General features: G+C 38.1%; 1 protein-coding gene across 1 annotated transcript in view; it reads right to left on the minus strand.

Annotated features, from left to right (window-relative positions):
* Nucleotides 1-27,286, minus strand: part of LOC149816766 (DNA-directed RNA polymerases IV and V subunit 2-like) — a 93,931-nt gene that overhangs the window by 55,944 nt on the left and 10,701 nt on the right. Inside the window, exons 4-5 of the mRNA XM_089987701.1 lie at nucleotides 16,993-17,867; nucleotides 11,806-12,097 (exon numbers count right to left, since the gene is read on the minus strand). Coding sequence (XP_089843827.1) covers nucleotides 11,806-12,097; nucleotides 16,993-17,867 — 1,167 coding nt within the window. The remainder of the gene's footprint in view (nucleotides 1-11,805; nucleotides 12,098-16,992; nucleotides 17,868-27,286) is intronic.

A 27,286-nucleotide genomic window follows, 5' to 3' on the forward strand; every position in this document is an offset into this window, starting at 1 on the left:
TTGTTGCATGAGTCTCAATGTGTCTTGTTGTCTGTCAACTTTCACTCCAAGAAAGTACCGCAACTCCCCTAAATCTTTCATCTTGAAAGTTTTCATTAAAAACTGTTTCACGTCTTGCACATGACTATCTGAGCTCCCAGTGATCACAATGTCATCAACATATATAAGAAGAAGTATAACAATGTCCGCCTTTTGGTAAATAAAGAGTGAGTGATCCAGAGAGCATCTTCTAAAACCATAACTCTGAATTTGCATAGAGAAACTTTCAAACCAGGAACAGGACGCCTGTTTCAACCCATACAGAGATTTTCTTAGTTTGCACACCCAAACAATAGGATCCTTCTCGGCATAACCAAGTGGTTGCTCCATATACACTTCTTCCTTTAAAGTTTCATGCAAGAATGCTTTTTTAACATCCATCTGGCTAAGGCTCCAACCTTGATCGACTGCTAGGGATATGATTATACGAATAGTACCCATTTTGACTACGGGACTAAAAGTTTCGTCGTAGTCTTCACCATATTGTTGTGTGAATCCGCGAGCAACAAGTCGCACCTTATATCTGCCAATACTTCCTTCAGGCTTATATTTTATTTTATAAACCCATTTTGAGCCAACTACATTCTTTCCTTCTGGCCGAGAGACTATTTCCCAAGTCTGACATTCATGAAGAGCTTCCATTTCTTCAGTCCAATGACGGGATTGAAGAGCTTGATTAAAACAAGTGGGTTCATCCTGTTTTGTGAGTTGAGACATAAACAACTGGAAATCAAGGGAGAAGGTCACATAACTCACCCATCGTTGAATAGGATGCTTAATGCGTGACGGCCTTTGAGCCGAATCATTGGCGATGCTTTTCTCCACAATCCTCGACTCTGTATTTTTGTCCCGTCTAGTGTATATCTGCCCAGTGAAACGTTCCACTCGGGGTGGCTCAACTGGAGATAATTCACCATGCATTTGTGAGTCATTCAACTCCCTACTCAAGCCGAAGGAAGGACAATTTGTGTGACATGTTTCATTAACATACCATGCGTATGGATCTGGATCCAGATCCATACGCAAGCTATAATTTAACACCCTCCCTCAAGTTGTACGTGAATTTGGATCATGTACAACTTGCTCTTTAATAGCCAAAATTGACGTCCTGTCAATCCCTTGGTAAACAGGTCTGCCACTTGATCTTCTGTACGAACATGACGTAGTTCTATCTCCTTCATCTCGACTTTCTGCCGTATCAAATGTTGATCAATCTCAATGTGCTTCGTTCTGCTATGCTGGATAGGATTACATGCAATGTTTATTGCGCTTTGATTGTCACATAAAAGAAATGATCGAATAATTGTCTCCCCAAGATCACTCAATAAGTGTCTAATCCATGTGGCTTCTGCCGTGCCTGCAGCCATCGATCTGTATTCAGCCTTTGTACTCGATCGTGCCACTGCCTTTTGTTTTCTTCTGCTCCAGGACACTAAATTGTGCCCCAATATAAACACAATATCCAGAGACAGATCGTCTCTCATCTGGATCCCCTGCCCAATCTGCGTCTGTATAAGTGATGAGTTCATGACCTCTATACAGACTATCGTTTTTGCGATAAACAAGTTTGTCTCCTATAGTTCCTTTTAAATAGCGTAGAATGCACTTCACAGCTTCCATATGACCCTCTGTTGGAGCATGCATAAACTGGGATACCTGATTGACAACATAAACTATATCAGGTCTGGTAAAGGTCAAGTACTGTAACATCCCCACGAGACTTCTATACGTTGTAGGGTTGACACAAAGATGACCATCTTCAGAGCTCAGCCTTTGATGTAATACACTAGGAGTGCTGACTGGTTTGCAATTCGTCATCCTGGCTCTTTCCAGAAGGTCAAGAGTATTTTTGTTGCATGAGTCTCAATGTGTCTTGTTGTCTGTCAACTTTCACTCCAAGAAAGTACCGCAACTCCCCTAAATCTTTCATCTTGAAAGTTTTCATTAAAAACTGTTTCACGTCTTGCACATGACTATCTGAGCTCCCAGTGATCACAATGTCATCAACATATATAAGAAGAAGTATAACAATGTCCGCCTTTTGAAAAATAAAGAGTGAGTGATCCAGAGAGCATCTTCTAAAACCATAACTCTGAATTTGCATAGAGAAACTTTCAAACCAGGAACAGGACGCTTGTTTCAACCCATACAGAGATTTTCTTAGTTTGCACACGCAGACAATAGGATCCTTCTCGGCATAACCAAGTGGTTGCTCCATATACACTTCTTCCTTTAAAGTTCCATGCAAGAATGCATTTTTAACATTCATCTGGCTAAGGCTCCAACCTTGATCGACTGCTAGGGATATGATTATACGAATAGTACCCATTTTGACTACGGGACTAAAAGTTTCGTCGTAGTCTTCACCATATTGTTGTGTGAATCTGCGAGCAACAAGTCGCATCTTATATCTGCCAATACTTCCTTCAGGCTTATATTTTATTTTATAAACCCATTTTGAGCCAACTACATTCTTTCCTTCTGGCCGAGAGACTATTTCCCAAGTCTGACATTCATAGAGAGCTTTCATTTCTTCAGTCCAATGACGGGATTGAAGAGCTTGATTAAAACAAGTGGGTTCATCCTGTTTTGTGAGTTGAGACATAAACAACTGGAAATCAAGGGAGAAGGTCTCATAACTCAAGCATCGTTGAATAGGATGCTTAATGCGTGACGGCCTTTGAGCCGAATCATTGGCGATGCTTTCCTCCACATTCCTCGACTCTGTATTTTTGTCCCGTCTAGTGTATATCTGCCCAGAGAAACGTTCTACTGGGGGTGGCTCAACTGAAGATAATTCACCATGGATTTGTGAGTCATTCAACTCCCTACTCAAGCCGAAGGAAGGACAATTTGTGTGACATATTTCATTAACATACCATGCGTATGGATCTGGATCCAGATCCATACGCAAGCTATAATTTAACACCCTCCCTCAAGTTGTACGTGAATTTGGATCATGTACAACTTGCTCTTCAATAGCCAAAATTGACGTCCTGTCAATCCCTTGGTAAGCAGGTCTGCCACTTGATCTTCTGTACGAACATGACGTAGTTCTATCTCCTTCATCTCGACTTTCTGTCGTATGAAATGTTGATCAATCTCAATGTGTTTCGTTCTGCTATGCTGGATAGGATTACATGCAATGTTTATTGCGCTTTGATTGTCACATAAAAGAAATGATCGAATAATTGTCTCCCCAAGATCACTCAATAAGTGTCTAATCTATGTGGCTTCTGTCGTGCCTGCAGCCATCGATCTGTATTCAGCCTCTGTACTCGATCGTGCCACTGCCTTTTGTTTGTTGCTGCTCCAGGACACTAAATTGTGCCCCAATATAAATACAATATCCAGAGACAGATCATCTCTCATCTGGATCCCCTGCCCAATCTGCGTCTGTATAAGTGATGAGTTCATGACCTCTATGCAGATTATCGTTTTTGCGATAAACAAGTCTGTCTCCTATAGTTCCTTTTAAATAGCGTAGAATGCACTTCACAGCTTCCATATGACCCTCTGTTGGAGCATGCATAAACTGGGATACCTGATTGACAACATAAACTATATCAGGTCTGGTAAAGGTCAAGTACTGTAACATCCCCACGAAACTTCTATACGTTGTAGGGTTGACACAAAGATGACCATCTTCAGAGCTCAGCCTTTGATGTAATACACTAGGAGTGCTGACTGGTTTGCAATTCGTCATCCTGGCTCTTTCCAGAAGGTCAAGAGTGTATTTTTGTTGCATGAGTGTCAATGTGTCTTGTTGTCTGTCAACTTCCACACCAAGAAAGTACCGCAACTCCCCTAAATCTTTCATCTTGAAAGTTTTCATTAAAAACTGTTTCACGTCTTGCACATGACTATCTGAGCTCCCAGTGATCACAATGTCATCAACATATATAAGAAGTATAACAATGTCTGCCTTTTGGTAAATAAAGAGTGAGTGATCCAGAGAGCATCTTCTAAAACCATAACTCTGAATTTGCATAGAGAAACTTTCAAACCAGGAACAGGACGCATGTTTCAACCCATACAGAGATTTTCTTAGTTTGCACAGGCAGACAATAGGATCCTTCTCGGCATAACCAAGTGGTTGCTCCATATACACTTCTTCCTTTAAAGTTCCATGCAAGAATGCATTTTTAACATCCATCTGGCTAAGGCTCCAACCTTGATCGACTGCTAGGGATATGATTATACGAATAGTACCCATTTTGACTACGGGACTAAAAGTTTCGTCGTAGTCTTCACCATATTGTTGTGTGAATCTGCGAGCAACAAGTCGCACCTTATATCTGCCAATACTTCCTTCAGGCTTATATTTTATTTTATAAACCCATTTTGAGCCAACTACATTCTTTCCTTCTGGCCGAGAGACTATTTCCCAAGTCTGACATTCATAGAGAGCTTTCATTTCTTCAGTCCAATGACGGGATTGAAGAGCTTGATTAAAACAAGTGGGCTCATCCTGTTTTGTGAGTTGAGACATAAACAACTGGAAATCAAGGGAGAAGGTCTCATAACTCAAGCATCGTTGAATAGGATGCTTAATGCGTGACGGCCTTTGAGCCGAATCATTGGCGATGCTTTCCTCCACATTCCTCGACTCTGTATTTTTGTCCCGTCTAGTGTATATCTGCCCAGAGAAACGTTCTACTGGGGGTGGCTCAACTGGAGATAATTCAACATGCATTTGTGAGTCATTCAACTCCCTACTCAAGTCGAAGGAAGGACAATTTGTGTGACATGTTTCTCCTGTATTAGCAAAAAGATTTGCGCTCATTCATGGATCATATACTTCTAATTCTCGAGATGGCAACGTTGCAGAGTCGTTGACCTGAAAATTTCGTTCGTCAAAAACAACATTTCTGGAGGTCGTAATACGTTTTGTAGTAGGATCATAGCATCGATAACCTTTGTATTCATCTGCATACCCAACAAATCTGCACTTGACAGCCGTGTCTTGAAACTTATTTCGCAGAGATGAATCAACATGTACATAACATACACAACCAAAAACACGCAGCTCATCGTAAGAGGGATGTTGCCCGAATAAAGTATAATAGAGAGATTTCTGATCCAAAAGTGCCATAGGAAGACGATTTATGATATGAACAGATGTGTGAAAAAACTTTTATCCAGAGACTAACGGGCACATTGCTATCATGTAACATGTTCATCGCGCTCTCAACAATATGCATGTGTTTCCTCTCCGCAACCCCATTTTGTTGAGTATGAGGGCAAGAAACCTGTCGACTTATTCCTTTATCCCGAAGAAAGGCAATAAACTCGTTCGATGAATGCTCTCTCCACCATCACATTGTAAATGCACAATATCACAAGCAAACTTTGTTTTGACCATCGAATGGAATTCCCGAAATATTTGAAAAACTTCATGCTTGCGTTTTAAGAAATATATCCAAGTATAACGGGAATAGGAATCAATAAAGATAACATAGTAACGACTGCCAGAAAGAGAAGGAATAGGTGCGGGTCTCCAAACATCAGAACAAATAATCTCAAATGGCTTTGAAGCTCTTTTATTTATAATATGAAAAGGAAGAACATGACTTTTGCAGAGTTCGCATGAAGAACATTTATTATTATTATCAGAAAATGAACTTAAACTAGACTCTGGAAGGAGACCATCAGATACACGGGTGCGGGTGCGGGTGCGACACGGGTGCGGCGCAATTTTAAAATTTTTGGACACGGAGACTCGACTATATATATATATATATATATATATATATATATATATATATATATATATATATATATATATATTATTTTATTTTATTTTATCTTTTAAAAAAAGATATTATTTTATTTTATTTTATTTTATTTTATTTAAAAAGTGCACAGTCACAGCACTGTGCACAAGCACTGTGCGCAGGCACAGCACTGTGCTCTGTGCACAGTGCACAGCATTGTGCACCGTCTCTTTTTATATAAAAAAAATCATTTTTTTAGTTTTTTCAATAGACATTTTTGGACTCGGTCAAAGTTGACCGAGTCCAAAATGTGGACGGACTCGGCCTCGACTCGTTGACCGAGTCCGACTCGAAGTTGACCGAGTCCAGGCCGAGTCCGAAGCCGCACCCGTGTCGGGGCGTGTCTACTCGGGTGCGGCACCTCCCTAGCCGAGTCCATGTGACATAGGTTGCACAAAGAACACTAAAACAGCAATGAAGGAAAGGAAAGGAAACGTGTGGAATCAAAAATGGTTTGAAATAAAATGGGAACAACAGTCGGTGGTGTTTAAAAAAAAAAAATTGGAACAAACACATACGATAGAGTAACAGAAAAGAAAGAACTTGGGATGAACACAGTCGATGAGCTGATGTTCACGATGTTCTCGATGAACACAGTCGATGAGCACGTTGTTCACGCTGAAAGGAAAAGAAAGGTACCAACTTTCAGAAAAGGAGATTTCAGAGGATGAGATTTTAAAGGTTGTTGTTCTCGATCTGCTGTTTCAGAACTTCTTCACGCACAGGATGTTCACGCAGTGCTGCTGCTCACGATCTGCTGCTCACGCTGTTCTCGATGAACACGTTGTCCCCATCTCGATGAACACGTTGTTCACACTGAAAGGAGGAACATGCTGAAAGGAGGAACACGTTGTTCACGCAGTTCACGATCTGCGGATCTGCGGTTTCAGAGCTTCTTCACGCACAGGATGGCTAATGCTCTGATACCATATCAGATTTGATATCTGGTACAGCATCTACAGGAAACAGGGAGAGAGTGAGAGAAACACAATGGCTGGGGCGGCATTCAATGGCTCGACCTCCAAGCCCTAACCTTTATATATATGAAGCAGATATACAACTATCCTTGTAATATCAGAGATATTACAAGGATGCCATTAATGAGAAATATACAGCATGTGTTTCATTAACATACCATGCGTATGGATCTGGATCCAGATCCATACGCAAGCTATATTTTAACAAAGTCGCCTATAAGGAGTTGAATCATCTAATAACACTTCGTCTTCAGCTCTCATTTTTGCATTTATCACTTCAGGAGTATCAGCATAGTTTGTGTCAGTGATTCCTGAACGTGCAATAATATCAGTTGCAAACTCGATTTGAGACAAAATGTACCCTCTTAGCGAGTATGCTACTTTAATTCCTAAAAAATATCTCAAAAAACCAAAGTCAGTCATATCAAAAGATTTTAAGCATATTCTTCAATTTTCTTTTGATCATTCAGAATGATCATATCAACATACAAAAAAGAGAATGATAAGTGAGGTACCCGTAGATCTTACAAAAAGAACAATGTCAGTGTAACAAGATTTAAATCCAAGGTTTAACACAATACCACTAAAACGATCATACCATGCTTTAGGGGCTTGTTTAATCCCATATAAAGCTTTTTTAAAGCGAAGAACCACCCATTTTTCAATAGTCAAACCAGGGGAAGGATCCATGTATACTTCTTCATTTAAATTTTCATTTAGGAAAGCATTTTTAACGTCTAACTTATATATATGTCATTTTCTAATAAATATTACTGCAACTAGAGCCCTAACTGTACTCATGCGAGCTACTGGGGAAAATGTTTCCTCATAATCTATTTCATACTCTTGAGAGTATCTTTTACAGTTAATCTTGCTTTATATCTTTTTAGGGACCCGTCACTTTTTGTTTTGATTTTAAAGACCCATCTACACCATATTGTCATTTTTTCCTTAGAAAGAGGTTGAATTGCCCAAGTATAAGCCTTGTGTAATGCATCTAATTCTATTTTCATGGCTTTAACCCATTCTTTTATGTTTTTAGCTTCTTTGTAGTTAGATGGTTCATGATATGAATAAATTGGTAGAAGATAAGCCCTATAGTTTGGAGAAAAGGATTCATAAGAGACAAATCTACTTGGAGGCCTATCTATTCGTTCAGATCTTCTAACACTAGTTTCTTCAACATTTATTGATTGATTATACCTTTCAAAAGCATGGATGCTCCCTATTACCTCGTCTAGAGTATTGTATGAGTTAGTTCTCTTTCTTCACTTGAGTTATTAATAGACTCAAAATTATCAATGTTATCAACAATTTTATTATTTGATTTAGGTAACAAATCAAATAAGAAGGCATACTCGAATTCTTCCTTAGGTTTTTCAAAATCAAATCCATTTTCATTTTCAAGAAAAAGTAACATTTCTAGAGACATAAAGTTTACCATTTGTTTGATCATAACATCGATAGCTAAGTCACACGGACTCGGCTAGGGAGGCGCCGCACCCGAGTCGACACGCCCCGACACGGGTGCGGACACGGGTGCAGCTTAGGACACGGTCCGGACTCGGTCAACGATGAGCCGAACTCGGTCAACGACGAGTCGGACTCGGTCAACAAATCGAGGTTGAGTCCATCCTCGTTTTGGACTCAGTCAACGTTCATTGAGTCCAAAAATGTCCATTTTTAGAGCAAAAAAACAAAAAAAAATGATCTTTTTATATATTTTTTAAAATATATATATAGCATGAGTCTCAAACATAAGCCCCAGGAAAAAAAATCTGGGAGGCGCTGCCCCCCGCCCGCTGACCGCGCAACGGGACCAGTGTCGGGGGGAGCCCCCGACCCCCCTTTCTATAAGGGCAAAAGTACAATTTGCAAAGTTTGTAAAAACACTCAGGCTGGTGCCAAACTTTAGAGGACAATATCCACATATATGCACACACTGGATATATTATTATTATTATTATTATTATTATATATATATTTTTTAAATATATATATACATATATTTATAATCGTGTCCATGTGTCCAAAATTTTTGAAATTGTGTCGCACCTGTACCCGCACCCATGTGACATAGATCGATAGTCTTTTTGATTTTCGGCATATCCAAGAAAAATACATTTTATAGCTTTAAGAGAGAGTTTGTTATATTTTCAAGAAGCACAAAACATTTACATCCAAATACTCTCAGTATTTTCAAATCGGGAGAAATTTTAAAAAGTTTTTCAATAGGAGATTTGTTTTTCAACGTTTGAGAAGGCATTCTATTTATTAGATATACCGCGGTGAGAGCAGCTTCGGCCCAAAAAAAATTGAAATTTCTTTTGAAATAGGTAGGGTTCTAGTAGTTTCAATAATGTGATGATGTTTTCTTTCGGAAATGCCATTTTGTCGGGGATAGCACAAAATCTTTAATGTACAATAACATGAGTTTTTAAATATAATTGAAATTCATTTGAAAGAAACTCTATGAGTCAGATCAGAAGACTTTAATATTTGTTTCAATTTGATTTTTAACAAGATTATGAAAGTTTTTTAAACACGAAAAGACTTCGAATTTGAGTTTAAGGAAGTATATCCAAGTATGTCTAATAAAATCATCTATGAATGTAACATAATATGAATAACCACCTTTTGACATAACGGAAGCGGGACCCCATATATCCGAATGCACTAATTCAAAATTTTCATTAGTCAAGGCGGTTCTAGATCTAAAAGGCATCATTTGCATTTTTCCAAGTATTAAGTCTTCATATACAAAAACTTTATCTTTACAAAAAAAATTCACAAATGGAAAATGAGATAATTTGGATATACTTGGGTGTCATAATCTTTTATGCCAAAGATCTAAATTAATGTCTTTGACATGATTACAAAAAGAGGTTTTTGGGTAAATATAAATAATCAACATAGTAAAGATCTCATCTTCTATGGCCTTGCCCAATCAACTTCCCTGACTGGAGATCCTGCACCGAACAAGCCTTAGATGAGAAGAATACTTTACACCCATAATCGAAAATTTGAGAAACTGAAAAAAGATTTAAGTCTAATTTTAAAATAACCCTCATATTTGGAACAAAAAGGTTTTTTGAAATATTTTTGAGGTTTCCTATAGTTTTGACTTTTAAAGAAGTACCATCGTCGGTTGATACACATGAAAAGTACGAATTAGTGCAATCGGATAATAAAGACTCTTTATGAGTCATGTAAAAAGAGGCACCCAAATCCAAAATCCAGGAAGACTTACCCGAAGGAAAAGATGAGGAGATGGCAGTGCGGGATGTAGAAAGAGTAGCTTTAGGAATTTGTGAGACGGCCTCTGCTATTTGGGCAATTGTCAAATCATTAAAGTTACTCCCTTTCTTTGATTTTTGAGGTTCTTCACTTATGGCGGCTACTTTCTTGAATTTAGGACAATCCGGTCTTATATGCCCCGGTTCCTTACAATGATAACAAATGATTTTACGTTTGTATCCACACCCATTATGTCCTTCATTGAATTTTCTTTCAGAGTGAAGTGGTTTATATGTTTCCACAAAAATTTTGGGTCTTGATACGGCAAGAACCTCATCATTAGACTTGTGCATTCCAAGTCTTGTTTCCTCTTGGCAAATTTGAGCAAGGAACTCACTTACAGAAGGAGTCAAAGTCCTATGAAGCAAGGAGGACCTAACTTGCTCAAATTCCAATCGGAGGTCATAAAGAAAAGAGAAAAGATTATCTTTCTACTTGAGATCTCATTTCAATAGCTGAACCTTTCCATTTTGGTTCTAACATGGCTAGTTCATTCTAAATAGGAGATAAAATACCATAAAAATCTCGTACACTTTTATCTTCTTATTTGGTATTATGTACCTTGTCTTAAAAATAATATAGCCTAACCATATCTTTTTGAATGAAGGTGCTCTTTAGGAAAATCTATGCATCGCATGCCCTTTTAAATTTGATGATGTTGGTGACAAATTTAAACTCCATGGTATTCATGAACCATGAGAGAATTTGAGCATTGCTAGCTTCCCAATCCTTCAACTTGTTTTGATATTCTTGTAAAGCTTTCTCTTTTTTTTCTTCCGATAAAGCTTTGACTTGATCTCCTCTTCTTGTCAATTTAAGTTGGGGTTTATTAGTAGTTCCACTAACAAAACCCCATGATTTTTACCTTTGATGTTATTCTCCATAACGGTTGCCCACATCAAATAATTGTTTTGAATGAAAACTAAAGATTGAAGAGATAGAGACGAAATCTCTTTCTCACGTAGTGAAGAATTCTTGTGTAGACGGTTTGAATGAGAACTAAAGGTTGAAGAGCACCACCGCAAGAAAGATAATCCCAAGATATCTTTCACTACTTCAAGAGCCAAGCTCTGATACCATGTAATGAAACAAGAGTGCACAAATACAATGCCAACAAAGGGCTACATAAGTGCACAAATATAATATGGTCTCCAGTGAACCGATAACAATCCTATAAAAGAGATACACAAAAATGTGAAATCCACAATATCACAAAAGCACAAAGCTCAAGTGCGTAACAAAAATATATTGTATTAATACTGCACCAAATGCTATAGAAAAGCATTACAATACATGAAGAGGTGAGGCTCTATTTATAGAGCCTCACATGCTTTAATCGTTGGACTGCCCCCAACGGTCATATCCAACGACTAGTTGGACTGTCCTCCAACAGTCATATTGACTGTACATAAAATAAACTAAAAGGAAAGAAAATAAAAAAGACTTTTCAGTCCCTAATGGACTGTACTAAAATACATTTTATGAAATGACAAAAATACCCCTGATATATGTATGTATATGTCTGGTATGAATATATACACAGTATTTTAACACAAAGTGCCTTAGCTTTAACACACTGTAGTTCATCATTGTCAATAGAAAAGAAAGTAAGGCAGAAGTGCATAGGCTAGAACCAGCACAAAAAACTGATATACTGAATATCTCAAATCAAACAAAAAAATATAGCAAAATTCACAACTTTGGATTATACAAACCTGAGGATTGATTTTCAAATTACGGCGCAAGTTCTTCAGATTGCTAACAAAGTTAATAGAATCTTCACAAAGTCCCACCCACTCTCCATTTAAGAAAACCTTGAATCTTCCACTCAATGAAGATAGTGAAATATCATCCATTTTCTCCATCCCACAGTTAACAAGTTTGTCCAAAGATACATCTAGTAAAGTGGTGCTGACGAGACCTGTGACAGCCAAATTCTTAACAAGCCCACAATTCTCTCCATCAGGTGTGGATAAGAAACACACTTTGCCCCAGTATGAAGGATTTCTGCAAGCATAAATAACGAATGTTCTATAAAAAAACAAGCAACAAGAAAAGAGAACTCAGCAACAACACTATGTTAGAATATATGGATGCACAAACATGCAAATTTATTGATATTCAACTTATAAATATGAAATGAATAAATCAATTGCAGTGCATGTCAAGGAGGACAAGTGGAGGAAGAGGGTGTAACGTCAGATAAAATGAAGGAAAGTGTTCTGAAATATCAACACAATGAAGAAAGGGAGAGACAAATGGACGGAAGGGGGAAATGGAGGCTGGGATGGATTGATGAGGTAGAGATAGATGTGAACTGCCTGGGATCTGAAAACATCCAACAGTGAAAGATGGACAGAGCAAAATTTTGTAACACAGGGTTAGCCATTCAAAACTAGGGAGACGATTTGGACCAAAGCCAATCACATAAGCCGTCAATGGGCAACCCTAATTTGAATAGGATTTGGACTGACTTATACTACATAAATATCAAAGTTTTTTTTCTTCATATGCAATGCCAAAAAATCTTCTATGTTGACCTGCAGCACAGCACATGTTGGCAACAAATAAAAGAGGAGGAGAAGACGGAGGAAGGAACTAGCAGCCATTGAATGTAACAACTAAAGATGATTAAGGGCATCACTCTTTATTGCATATATAGTAGGATACGAACAACCCCTAACTAGGGTCTCATCGGGACTTCAATTCCATTGAAATTAAAATAAGTACCAATCTCAAGTGTGGTCATCGATTCATTTACATGAGTCCAAGCCTTAGCCTACGCTCGTCTAACATGCACACATAACAAACATATTACCACAAATCAAGCACTTCATGTAATGGCCATTGTATCTTCTTCAAAGGAGAGTCACAGGTTCAAACCCATCCATCCTTATTTCATGTTAAAAATAGTTAACTATTTTTATCATATACGGCTTGGCTAGAGCTTAGCCAAGCCAAGATTGATTAGCAGTCAAACTGAGCTGGAGCCTGGCACTTAAAACACCGAACTGAGTTCAAACTGCTCAAGCATGGGCCCAATTCTGATTGTGTGCAGCCCTACTTGAAGCTCAATGAAGTTTTTGGAAGAAACCAATTTGCAATAATTCTATTTATGCTAGTAATCCTACCCAAGCATCAACAAGAAAACCAAAATAATGAGTAAATGAAATGAGAGTATTCCTACATTTGCAGTGGAGTTAGATCAAGTGGTTGTGGTCTAGAAGATAAGTCGTAGGAGGCAACTAAAGCTACCAAAACCTCACTATAAAATGAAAGCATAATCATTACAAGAGCAAGAAGCCTCTTCCAAGACACTAGACACGATTGGAATGACACAGAGAAGACATTACACTAGCATGAGCCATTTTACTTCAAAATGGAATGAATAAAATAAAGCTTGTCACCACCATAGTCACAAATATCGGTATCGGCTATATCTCGGTGAGCTATTTCGGGGTCCTCCACATGAATCCTTCTCCTCCAATCATTTCTATCCAATGCCATGTCCTCGGTGAGGTTCAAAGCATTCATATTCTTTCCTATCATCTTCATCCAAGTCTCCTTAGGCCTACCCCGACCTCTTTTAACTAATATATTTTGTCATTTCTCCATCCTTCCAACAGGAGCATCATTAGGCCTTCGCCGAATATGCCCAAACCACCGTAAACGATTTTCTCTCATCGTATTTTCAATGGATGCAACGCCTACCTTCTTACGTATCTCCTTGTCTCGAATCTTATCTTTTATTGTATTTCCACACATTCATCGAAGCATACGCATCTCAGATACACTCATTTTTTAAATATGATGTCTCTTTGCAGCCCAACATTCCGTACCATATAGTAAAGCGGGCCTAATTGTCGTCCTATAAAACTTTTCCTTCAACCGCAATGGCATTCTACGATCGCACAACACTCCAGTTGCACTTTTCCATTTCATCCACCCAACCTTTATCCTATGGTTTACATCTCTATCAATTTCTCCAACCTTTTGAATGATAGATCCCAAATATTTGAAATAGTCATCCACCGATATTTCTTGCTCGCCAAGCTTCACTGCACTCGCATCACTACTGTGTTGCTTACTAAACCGACATTCCATATATTCTGTCTTACTCTTACTCAACGTAAAACCTCTTGCTTCCAATGTCTGTTTCCATAATTCTAACTTAGCATTAACCCCAGCTCAAGACTCATCAATCAAAACAATATCATCAGCAAACAACATACACCATGGCACATTTTTTTGAATTGTCCCGATATTATCAAGATCAATCAATCAAAACATATTTAAAATGTAAAAAATTAAAAAAACAGAAAATATTTGATATTGTCCCGATATTATCATGATATATATAAATTCTGATATTTTGAAAATATCGTGATATGTTACCTTTAATATCGTTTTGTCATTGTATCTCATTAATATCGCGATATTTTCAAAATATTTGTGACTATGGTCACCACAAAGTGTCAACCTTTGATGCAGATGTCACGGAGTTTTGCCATGGCCTTTCATTTATAGACAATGATCCTCTTAACAACCTAATTTTATTGTTGATTATTAAAATCAAATCTGCTTCTTATGGAGACATAAAAATATGGGATGCCAACAAGCATCAAGCAAAGTTTAAAAATCATGCCTTTCTCAAAGGCCTATTTCATTGACCATGAAGAAGGAATAGTTTGTGTGTCCGAGCATGTTTTCAAACAGTAGTTAATATCTAAACTTCTAATCTATGTCACATGGGTGCGGGTGCGGGTGCGGGTGCGGGGATTCGGCACTTCCAAAAAACCCGGGTGCGGGGGTGCGGCAGGGGAAAAATGTAATATATATATATATATATACATACCGTAGGTTCCCCCGGCACGGGTCGGGTCCGGTGATCGATCCAGCCTGATGCGTTCTGTTGACTGTCATGATTCAATCATGTCTGAAATTCCCTGGTCTTCACGAAAAAAAATATTAGCAAAGGTTTGATGTGGTTTGTTGGAGAGAGTCTTTACGAGGCCTACGGCTCCACTGCCACGCCACTGCCTAGGGTTCTTCAAATTTCATTTTATATACAATTGCACACAGATGACAGCTAAAAGAAATTTATTGGATTTGACATGTGGAAAAGAGAGGTCTACACAAGGCTATAACATCTCGTCAGGAGAAAAGTGAATACTAATAGCCACCAAGGCTACCACCATCATTATCATTTATTATGGAGAGAGAAAATCCTTGACGAAGAAGGATCTGGATCGTTGAAGCCTTGAAGGATAAAGATTTCAAAAGGCTCTTGAATTTTGGTTTTAATTTTTGAGGAAGATGGATCATCATTTCCAAGTTAATAGTGTGTTTTCCAACTCTGTGAATTAATTGTTTGGAGGCAGGAATAGCATGGGAATCTGGGATGCCAACAAAGCTCGTGAGATGTTGTGGACACAAGTGCCCCTTTATAAAACAAGAGCAGCATCAAGCAGCTGTCAGCAGATTTTTTTTTTAAATTCCGGAGCCCATTTCGTAGGTGAATTTTTTTTTTTTAAAAATCCAAAAAAATGGACTGAAATGACCCTGGGTGCGATCAACGCACCCAGGATCGGGTTGACCGCACCCGGTGCCGCACCCGCACCCAAACCCGCGTCGAGTCGCGTCGACGCGGGTGCGGCACCCTGCTAGCCGAATCCCTGTGACATAGCTTCTAATTGAATAATTTTGTCGAAGGTTAATTTCCAGAATGAGTAGAACATGATTCTCTCCTTTAATAAACTTGCAAGACATAAACACATGCAATTTTCATTGACTCAGAAACTTCAGTTGTTCACGTTAACAATGCCTAAAGACAACTTGGAGTTTAACATTCTACATAAAGGATCTACTTATGTCACCATGCTGCAGAATGATCAAATAAACTAGACATTCCAAAATGGAAGAACCCAAAAATATTATCTATTAAATTGATAGGTTTAATACTCATTGAACAAACATTTCTTGCACTGGATACTAAGAGACATGAAGATATTAGGAACATGCAAATGAAGAATGTGAATTTTATTAGTATTTAAGTATCAGTATACATGCCATCAGAGTTCCTTGAACAAATGACAGTTTTCCCAGTTGGAAAGGAAAATACTTCTTAAAAAATGTCAGTGTTGCTAAAACTCCAGGCCATCCTTTGACAAAATTTATAATGCGACAAGTGTATTTTAGTTTTTGTTTGTGATAATAAAGAGCCAAGCTTGGAGGATATAGTTTGCAGCAAACCAGCCAAACAATACCAATATTTGTAATCATAGTCACCTATATTGTTCAAGGTATTATCTCAGCGAGGATATTTCTCGGGGAGATTTTCAAAAGTTGAAAAATCTCAGAAGTTTAAAAATTTGAAAAAAATATAAATAACAACAAAAAAAGCTAAGAAAATAATAAGTTTAGAATTTTTTTTCTTCCAAAAATACAAAGAAACATGTTTTAAAGGTTTTAAAATATAAAAGAAACAAGAAAATAGGAAATGCAAACTTTAAAAAAAAAAGTTTTCCCAAAAAATATGGCGATAATAGCACGATATTTTGTCTTCTGGAGATATTTTGAAAATATCACGAGATATTCCCCTTAATATCGGCTACCTTAAAATATTGCTATTTCTCATGATATTTTCAAAATATCGCCGATATTGGTCGCAGTGTTTGTAATTAAAAAAAAACAGAATTTGACAAGCCAACCATTCTCATATAGGAAAACCACCAAACACCAACATTTGCAATTAAACAAAAACCATATTTTGACAAACCAACCATTTCCATACAAGAAAACCACCAAACTGTACCAATATTTGTAATGAAACCAAAACCATAATCTGACAAGCTAACCATTTTCATATAGGAAACATCATCAAATTATTGATGCAGACTTACGGATATCTTGCATCACCAATTTTCCCTGTATATTGAACCTGTAAGCGAGTTTTTCTCATGTCTGAGACTGTTTGCAGAGGATTGGTTCTTCTAAGGGTTGCCACAACACCAGAACATCTTTCATTTCTTCTGTATGGATGTGACCAACCTCCAGTTGAGAAAGCCCTATGAAGACCATTTGTCACAATTGAGGCATCAAAATAGTTATCAATAGACTTTAGATCCTTGGACAAATCCTTCTGCAGGGCTCTGATCATGCGCCTTCCAGCACTCCTTACATGCAGCAGTAACTCTCGTTCAAGCAATTCTCCTGCTAACTCTAGCCTTTTATTTTTGAAGTCATCCTTATTATCATATTTTCTTCTTCCAGAATACGATAAGAACAGGCATTTTACTATGTATCCCAGGAAGAGAACTTTGTTGCGACGACTCTGAAGAGCTGGGAATAGATAACTGTCGACACACTCATCTATTGATTCATCAGGTGGAAACTTTGAATTTTTTATTAAACCCTTGATATACTCCAGAGCCCTCCCACTGCGACGAAAGTCTTCACATTTCTCATCAGCATCATAAATCGTTGAAAGTATTATATTTGACAAACTGGTGTCATTAACATCAAGATCAATCATGTCAACAATTTCTCTATCTGATTTAGCACCAAGAGCAAAAAACATGATCCAAACAGGAACCACAGCATATAAGAAGAATATGGTAATCACTTTTCCTTCAGATAATGAGCCTTTTGACGTTTCCAAAAGTTTAACATAGATTCTTCTCCGTTTTGTTTCATCTGGAATGTATGACACCATCAAATTTGGCTTAGGTGAAACCCATAGCCTCGTCAGGCACCTTTGTTCCTGTGCAATGAAGGTCTAAATATACCAAATATCAGTAGGGAATCATAGAAACAATGTGAATGTGTGTGTGTGTGGACGATTGTCTATATAATCTAGAAAACGAGCCAGAATTCTCAGCTACCACATGTATAAAGTCATGTATCTCAAGAATTAACAAAATGAAAAAGGAAACTATATAAAAAACTGTTAAATTTTACATGGCAGCAAACCTTTTTATGTTGCTTTTTCAACATAATGTTGCAGAACATTGCAGTCATATTAACAATTATATGTTTGTGCATGGCCAGCAACTTTCATAAAATTATTTAAATACCTATTAGTGATGATAATTAATATAAGGAACCACCTTATTGTTTCAAAGTTTGTCAGCTATGTCACAGGGATTCGGCTAGCAGGATGCCGCACCCGCGTCGACGCGACTCGACACGGGTGCGGGTGCGGCACCGGGTGCGGTCAACCCGACCCTGGGTGAGTTGACCGTACCCAGGGTCATTTTTGTCCATTTTTTGGATTTTTTTTTTTTTTTAAAAATTGCCCTATGAAATGGGCTGCGAAATTTAAAAAAAAATCTTTGGGGGGAGCACTGCCCCCCTATAACCCCCCGCCAGGGGCGGGCCCCCCTGTACCCCCGCCCACTGACCGCGCAGTGGGACCCGCGCCGGGGGGAGCCCCCGATCCCCCTTCCTGCAAGGGCAAAAACAATGAATCAGGCTCCACAACTCATCACTTTCATCTTTGGGGACAACCATATAAGATAAAAAAATGGTAAAAAGCAAGTTGGGCACACATTCAGATATACATCTAAAAAAATCAATGCCTCTTCAAACATAAAACAAAAGGCTTCTCATGAAGAGGGATCAGTCTAGGAAGTTAATAAGTGTGTTGACTTCCATAGCCATCTGCAGGTGTTAACACATGACCATAAAATACACCCTTGAAGTTTAAAAATGACTTGGTGGTTCCATGCATTAATGGACACCAGTAGCTATTTTTGCAATTTTGTGTAAAAATAAGTTACACACTTATTAGCTGTGCATTCAAAATGCACAATTATTAATATGTTTTCCTAATAAAAATTACTAAAATGTCCATAATTGTGACAATTAATACACCTAATCACCATATCAATTTTTAAATTTGTTAGGGGCATAAAATTGTGGTGAGCGTGCTAACATGCATAAATGTCATGGACCTTAACAGCTACCATACATTCTTACATATACACTATACATGATATATATATATATTACATTTTTGCCCCTGCCACACCCCCGCACCCGTGTTTTTTGGAAGTGCCGAATCCCCCCACCCGCACCCGCACCCATGTGACATAGTTTGTCAGGTGTGAAATATTTTGGTGAATTTGTCACACCCACTAAAGCAGTTGAGATTAGCAACTCCACATATGTAGATGGTGTGTGGAAGTGTGCATTCTGCAATTCAAGATCACTGTAGTTAGATGCTTCTTTTTCTCACTACATAAAGAAATAGTACAGACAAAAGCTGTGTCGCACAGAGTTTGCATTTTCAAACCTGTATATAATTCTGTAATGAAAAGCTTCATAAATAGCCATGTCTGTGACAGAGTAACAATTGCAAGTGCTTGTGTAGGGCTATATAACATTGGCAGTTCTAGTGGTGGCCATTGAGAGGGAGCCACCCAATTAGGTGATAAGAGTCCGACCCGACTGTTGTCGGGCTCGAACTTGGCAAGTCTTTATGGGCTTGAGCTATCAAAACTTGTTGATACCCGCCCGACCAGCACAATATATAGGGTGGACATTGCCTTGGGCCAGGCCGTGCTGGCCTGATAACAGGTCCGCAAGGGCCTGACTTCAATCAGGTTCCGATTTGCTCACCAAGCCCGTGATCCGGCAAGTTTTTTATTATTTGAATCAGGTCAGGCAGGCAATCCACGGATTTTACATGCTTGGTCATGCAAGTAATGAAGGACCCTCATTTTTATAAGCTTTGGAGGGGCCTTGCCTCTCCTCCATCAATATGGGATTAATCAAAACAGGCAATTACTTCTTTAATGTAATGCTTAGAAGGTAAAAAACCTAATCGATGTTCCTTTTAGAGAGAGAGCACATTAATTGAAAATTGCAAAGAACTTAGGGAAACCTTATGTTTCCCATACAATACTTGCATGAAAGTAGAAAGCCTTATGGAAGAATAGTCCCATATCGACGAGGGGAAGGGAGTGGCAAGCCTTCATTGCCTATAAAAAAGAGGCTTCCACCTTTTCAACACATAGAAGACGCCCATCATGGGTTGGGTTATGAACTTTCAGGACCTTGATCCATTGATCCACTATGTGATCCGGGCTTGGCCCGACTTTTATCGGGCCTGGTCACCAAATGATCACTTGAGCCTGGCCCAATTTGAGCCGAGTACCCAACCCTATGTCCACCCCTAATGATACATGCCCAAAGTCTCAGACTAGTCAGGCAAGCCATGCAGATCAAAGCTGAACTCATAGGTAGAGAGAAAGAGAGTCAAAGTTTAGGCAAGCCCCTTTTTCCGGCCAAAAATAAGGGGATTCCTCCTTCCTCTTTATAGGAGTCATTGTCATCCTCATAGCCAATGATCAACCAGGGCAGATGGAGAAAGGTCTTGCTAGTAAATAGGAATGCAGCCGATGGGGAAGAGAGATGAATGTTCACTGACAGAAGATCATCCTCACTAGCCACATAGAGAGAGAGAGAGAATTGCTTGGAAGCCTAGCTCATCACAAATGCCGACAATTTTATCGTAAGATTTGAAGCACATGGTCTTCTTCACCATACCCAACAAAGACAATGTCGTTGGCCCCATTGTTTCATTCCTCTGAAGTTGCACACCCTAAACCCTAGGGTTCTCCCTTTCTTTGAAATGTCTCTTGATGTTTCAATGAGAGAGGTGACACATTACCCCAAAGGAGACTGGCCCTAGCTTCTCTTGGAGGTGGCACAAGAATAAAGAAAAAGATGATGTGACACATCATCCCAAAAAACCAAAACTTGATGTCTCCTACACAGGAAAATAGGCAATTTGAAAAAATATAATATATATATATATATATATTTTTTTTATTTAAAACTACATGTGTAACAAGGGCTCGGTTCAAGCTGGCTTTGATGCCTGATCCCGACCAGATAGTTTATGGGTTGGGTGGCTCTACTTTTATCGGGATTGCTTCTGGTATCGCAGCCCAAGCCATGGCCATGGAGGGCCGGATACGCGAAAACCCGATGAAGATCCAGCCTGATGGCCACTCGTAGTTCTATCAAGCCACCATATTCACATGGACACTGGACAGAGTACAACATGGGTACAATAAATGTAAATGATGAATCATGTGAGGAGCGAGAAGAGACCCAACAAGATGTCATCTTCGATGAACAATGCAGAATGTGATGATGAAGACACGTGATGAGTCTTGCTGTTTTGAGTCTTTTGTCTCAAAATTTTTATGTAATGAAATTCACGATATCTATGCTATTGATTTTATCTAGTGAATTACTGAACTTTACATAATGTTAATAGCACTAGAAGAGTAAGTGGCATGTCCATATGGTCGGGCTCTATAAATAAAGCTTATGTCAAAATTTTATTATGAGAACCAATAAAATTAATAAATGTATAAAAATAAGCTTACATATAAAATAAATTGATTTTTCTTAAAGATATTTATATGAAAAAATATTAAAGCAAGCAATTATCATTTTATACAACTTATAATTGAATAAGAAAACTCTGAATAGATTAACCAGGCATTTTGTCGACAATTGGGATGAAGAAATAGAAAAAAAAATAGTTTTAATATTTACATGGAAAAAAAGTGTTAAAAAAATGCATACTGTAACAACCACAAATTTTACACTAAAACTTAAGAATTATGTGGATTTGGGCCTGGGATCCGTTATTGGATCCAAAAGAAAATTGCGTATATTAGAGTATTTTAGTAATATTATATAAATAAATATTTAAGAAATTAGATATTTCAAATCCACGGTTCGGACCCAAGTGGATTCAACCCCTGGGTCCACTGTTGTTCAAGCGACCCGGACCCAAATCAAATTTGGGTCCAGCATTTCGGGTCGGGGGTCGGACCCGACCCACCCCCTGTAAAGTTTTAATACAGGGGGGGGGGGGATGAAAAGGGGAGGGCAACCCGATATGGGTTGCCCGATACACGTAACAAGAGGAGGGAAAACCCCTCCCCCGACGTATCGAGCGTTAGGGTTCAGTGGAACCCTAACGCGTAAGGATGAGGAGGTGGGGGAGCACACCGCAGTCGCCGGACAGGTAAGATTTCCTCCCTTTTCGGGAGGCCACCCACCTACAATAGGGGACCCCAAACCTCTTTTTCTCTCTCTCTCACTCTCTTCTACCTCTCTAAACTTCGAATCAACCTCCGATCTCGGGCTGCAGCTCGAGGCCTTGCAGTGAGGAGCCAACCTCGTCGGTGGTGGTGCTGTCCAGGCTGACCGACCCCTCTTGTGGATGCCGCAACAACCTCGCCGGATAATGGTAGGTTACTGTTTTTTTTTTCTGTAGGTAACTCGCGTGTTGGGGTGTGAGTGAGTGGGAAGGGGGAATCGAAAATCCCCAAATCACGAGGGGTGTTGTGACAGTTGGGGATTTCGGTAAATCCCACGCCGGAAAACCCCCAAACCCTAACCCTAAAGTCTCAAATCCACATCGATTTGGGTGGGGTTCGACTCTTGGTTGTATACTGTAATACATTCTATGAATTTTAGTTATATGAGTTGCCATTATAATGCACAAGTTGTTAAAATGTGAAATGGTTCCTAAATAATAGAAATTCTTTTATAATAGAAATTTACTTATAGCAGGTTAGCCGATCCCTTGAGTCTGGTTCATTTAAGATTACATAACAATGGTTATCAAATTCCTGTGATGCATAACTGAATCTGTGTAAATGAGTAAGGTCTAACCTGTTATCAGATTTCCTTTCCGGTCATTTTCTCTATTAATATGATGTTATTAATTGCTATTAAGACTGAATACCTATGTTTTAACTACCTGTAACCAGACTTTATTCATTTTTATCAGAATTGAATTCCTCTGATTACATGTGTACAGTGATGACATTTGTGTATCATTAAAGTAGGTATACTTTAGGAATTTCCTGGTAATCATACATATAGTCAGGGTTTGAACTCTTAGGGTGTTCGATAGAAAATGGATTTGGGTTTTTCCTGAATAAATGGTATTAGGAACTGTGATAAAATCACTGTGGGATGATTCATGTTTCATTCTTGTATATGCATGATTCATGATTATATTGATCAACAGGGTGACTGAATAAATGTTCAACATTTATGAGCTAAGGTAGAAGTCACAATTATTATTTGAGGTTGTGCAAGGTTGCAGCGGCGCCATACAGCTTAGGGTTCTGTGATATTTACCAGTATATTTGTGACTCAAACAGATTGTGGTTATGCGATTATGTTGCATGGCTTTCAAGAAAAAAAAATAAAATAAAATAAAACAAAAAAAAAAACTGGTTGCCGGTTCTCAGGGTTGAAACGGCTGATCGGAATTGGTGACATGTTTAAATAGTAAATTGTGAGTTTGCATGATTGACATATTAAAATAGTAAATCAGGAATGTGTGTTTTGTTAAAATAACAAATCTCTAAGTGTATGACAGTCTAGAGATGTTATGCTATTTTGATGGTTGTAATGCTAGAGCAATACGTTAATTTGGGGTTTTCTATTAAGTCTGTAGTTTTCTATTAGTTTGTTAGATGTGATCAGATCTGAGTACTTGAAACCATGTATAAGAGTGTATAATTGTATGCATGATGTTGGGTGAAATTCTATATGTTGCAGTCTCATAAGTTTCTTTCTCATAGTTAAAGTATGCTGGATGTGATTTGTTTAAGTGGAATTCATTGTTTTCTCAGAATAAATTGGATTAAATCATGTGCTTCTTAGTGATGTTCGAGATACTTTATTTGGTATGTCTTGTTCGGTCGATGTTGCAATATGTTGTTAATATTGTCATTTGATATGCTATAACCAATAAAAGATAGTTTCACTTAGTAGGGTACATAATAATACTTTCAACAGTACATCACGATATACAGTAGCGATTAATGTACCTTGGTCACACTTTTCTCCTCTTCATCCCCTCCCTTCCTCTGCTTTTATACTTCTTCGCGTCCATCCTCTGCTTTTTCCTTTCCCTTTCATTCTCTTCCTCCTCCTGCCTCTTCCTTTCTTTTTTCTTCTCTTCCTCATCCTCCTTCTCCTTCCTTTGTCTTTCCTTCTCTTCTTCGTCCTCCTTTTCCTTACTTTGCCTTTCATTCTCTTCCTCATCCTCCTTCTTCTTTATTTGTCTTTTCTTTTCTTCCTCGTCCTCCTTCTCATTTCTTTACCTTTCCTTCTCTTCCTTGTCTTGAATCTGCTTCCTTTGCCTTTCATCTTCCTTCTTCTTCAATTGTCTTTGCTTCTCTTCTTTCTCCTCCTTCTTTTTCAACTGTCTTTGCTTCTCTTCCTCTTTCTTCTTCTTCTTCAATTGCCTTCGCTTCGCTTCTCTTCAATTGGAAAACCTTGCCTAATGGACAAAATGGGTTGAATACCCGATACGGGTATTGGAACTATTAGCTTGTAGGCTATGACAATGAAACTGATGAAAAAACTTATTATAAATGATTGAATGTCTAACTGGTTTAAAGACACCGGGCATTGTGCTTGACTGGTTTAAAGGCACCGGAGCACCTAGGGTGGGTTATGAAATCAATATGGCAAATAAATGGGGACTGTCCTATTTCACCTTAGTAAAACGACTAAGGTTAGGAATTCTACTGCTGTGGTAGTGGGGGAAAGTTGGGGAAAATACCCCGTACTTCGGAAAATAAATTAAATAAAAAGATTAACACACTCAGTTCTTGGGCTTACCTTGGAGAGGGTAGGTGGTACAAAACTCTGGGGACACGTGTTTTCGTTTCCAGCGTAAAGCGACTCGTTGGTCCCAGTCCTCAGAGTTGGGGGACCCAGACTACCAATTTGTCCTAGGTGGTAGTTCTTTGTTCTTCTGCAGAAGTTAGGGATGCATCCTGTTTTGGTTTTGGCCTTTCGGAGTTTCTCTCAGTCACTGGCCGCTCCCTTGGGATTTCAGTCTCAGTTAGAATGTTCAGGTTAATAAAATACCCTTGAATAATATACCCCCGAACGTTTTCTTCTGAGATGGTTGCCTTGGCCCGCGTGTACCCGTGGGAAAAGAAAAGATAAATATCAATTAGAACAGTTAGGTAACACTGTGTTGGAGTCATTAAAGAGACATTTGCATACTCTTTCATCATGCTTTATATTTGGTGCTTATGATGAAAACGACATCCTAAACCGTGCATATATTAGTTAATTGAATTCATATTATGGATGTTATATAGATGTTATTCATGTTAGTGTAAGTTCTGCTTTAATTGCTTAATACCTTGCTTAGTTGTTGTAGTTGCATAAAATGCTTTTTGTGATTAAGTATAACTGTTACATAATCTACCTTTTTATTTAGATATATGTCTGTTATTGCTGTTGCATCGACTTCCTTATGTGTTTATATATAGACTGAAAATCACACACGACACCCACATCACACACCTGACACATGATCTACTTGCAAGAATAATTACAGTTTTCCTACTTAGACGTGGTAGTCTAATTCCTATAATTTTTATCATTTTCAGGCACAGAGTAGTCCATGAGCGAAGCAGGATGAGGCGCTGACCAGGACTGGATCTATTTGTTTCCTGGCGATCCTACTTTCTTTCATATTGGAAATTTTAATTTGAGATTCATAATGTGAAAACTCTGATGTTGGATTCTATTATTATTGAAATAAAAATAAATGGTGTGGTTTGCTTTTATCTCCCTGTATCGTTCTGAAATGCTTAACCCTGGAATCATTTGTTGTTTCCGCTTCAAAAAAAAATCCTCAAAAATCTGGGTTTAAATTTCGGGGCGTTACACATACCATCTAGGGTACCACATATATGAATTGAGAGGTATATGAGACAAAATAGAAGGTGCTGGAGATGTTGATAGAATGGAAAATCGATAGGGCATGCTATGGAGCTATTCTTGCTTTTTGATGGGTTGGATCTCTTTACACATTCTCTATTTATAGACTAACCTAGTAAAAACGGATAGTTTTCTATAATAGCCACTTTCTCAGTTAATTATGCATGTCATGCATGGAATCTTTCTCAACTAAAATGCGCATGTCGTGTATAAAATTGTTTAATAGCCACAAAATGAAAATGAAAGCCTCCACCATTTCAGCATAGTGGCCATTCAAAATTAGCAATTAATAAAAACATTAGAGAGAAAGAGAGAGGAGAAAATTAAAAGGTAGAGCCTCCATTGTTTCTGAATAGTGGCCATTCAAAATTAGCAATTAATAAAAACATTAAAGAGAGAGAGAGAGAAGGGGGGGATCATTTGTAACTCTTGAAAGAGAGGGAAAGAGAGAGTTATGGATGGAAACTTGAAAATATTATGATATTGCCATGTAAATAACACTTTTGTTTTTTTTTTAAAGACATAGAGAATGCCCAAACAAAATTTTAATTACATTGTCAACATAAATGGCAAGGATGTCATTTGAAAAGAGTTAATGAAGCATTTGATCTTGACAAGGAACTCACTTCTACTTTTATAATATTTAGGATATGTATAGTGTATGTTTATTGTTTAGTTGAACAATTGATCTTAATAACTATCCTAATGCTTAAATTTATTTGTTTCTTGTATTCTATGATGTTTAAAAATTTTATTTAATTTTTAGATTTTTCTATTTTTTGTGATTTTTTTATTTTTAAAAATTAGAAGTAGCTTTTTCCCTCTATCTTCCGATATGATATGATAAGTAAGAGACACCCGTATCCCTAGCCCTTCCTGAAAAGGGTTCCAATACCATTTTTACATGATTGGTGTGTGCACTCTTTGTCATTTCTCTTAATGCCCTTGGTGGCCTATGTGAATCCTTAGTGGCGTAAGTGAGCCTTCTTGTGGTTTGTGATTGTGCTCTTGAAGGCATGAGTAACTACACATTCTTAGAGGAGGCCTTTCAACACGGTCAACATCATGACTTCAGGTCCACTACATAATTTGCTCAAACATCTGAACTGCAACAACTTCTGGACCCCAGTTCCCACCCAATCAACCAGAATGTCAACATCAAAATGTAGCACCTCCATCTAAACTATCTCATATTCCTTTTCCACCACATGACACCAAATATTATTTAGGATATAGTTATAGTGTTAGAATTCTTCAAAGTCGACATCCAAGAAGCTGCAGAGAGGAAAGGGAAATGAGGCTGCAACTAATCACGTTTTTCCATAGTGGAAAAATCGTGATCTCTTCCTTTTAATATATGAAACAAAACCTAATACATGGTTTTTACAAGTAACCCTAATA

This window comes from Nuphar pumila, chromosome 14, assembly GCF_984573655.1.
Source record: "Nuphar pumila chromosome 14, dmNupPumi1.hap1.1, whole genome shotgun sequence".
NCBI classification, from domain to species: Eukaryota; Viridiplantae; Streptophyta; class Magnoliopsida; order Nymphaeales; family Nymphaeaceae; genus Nuphar; species Nuphar pumila.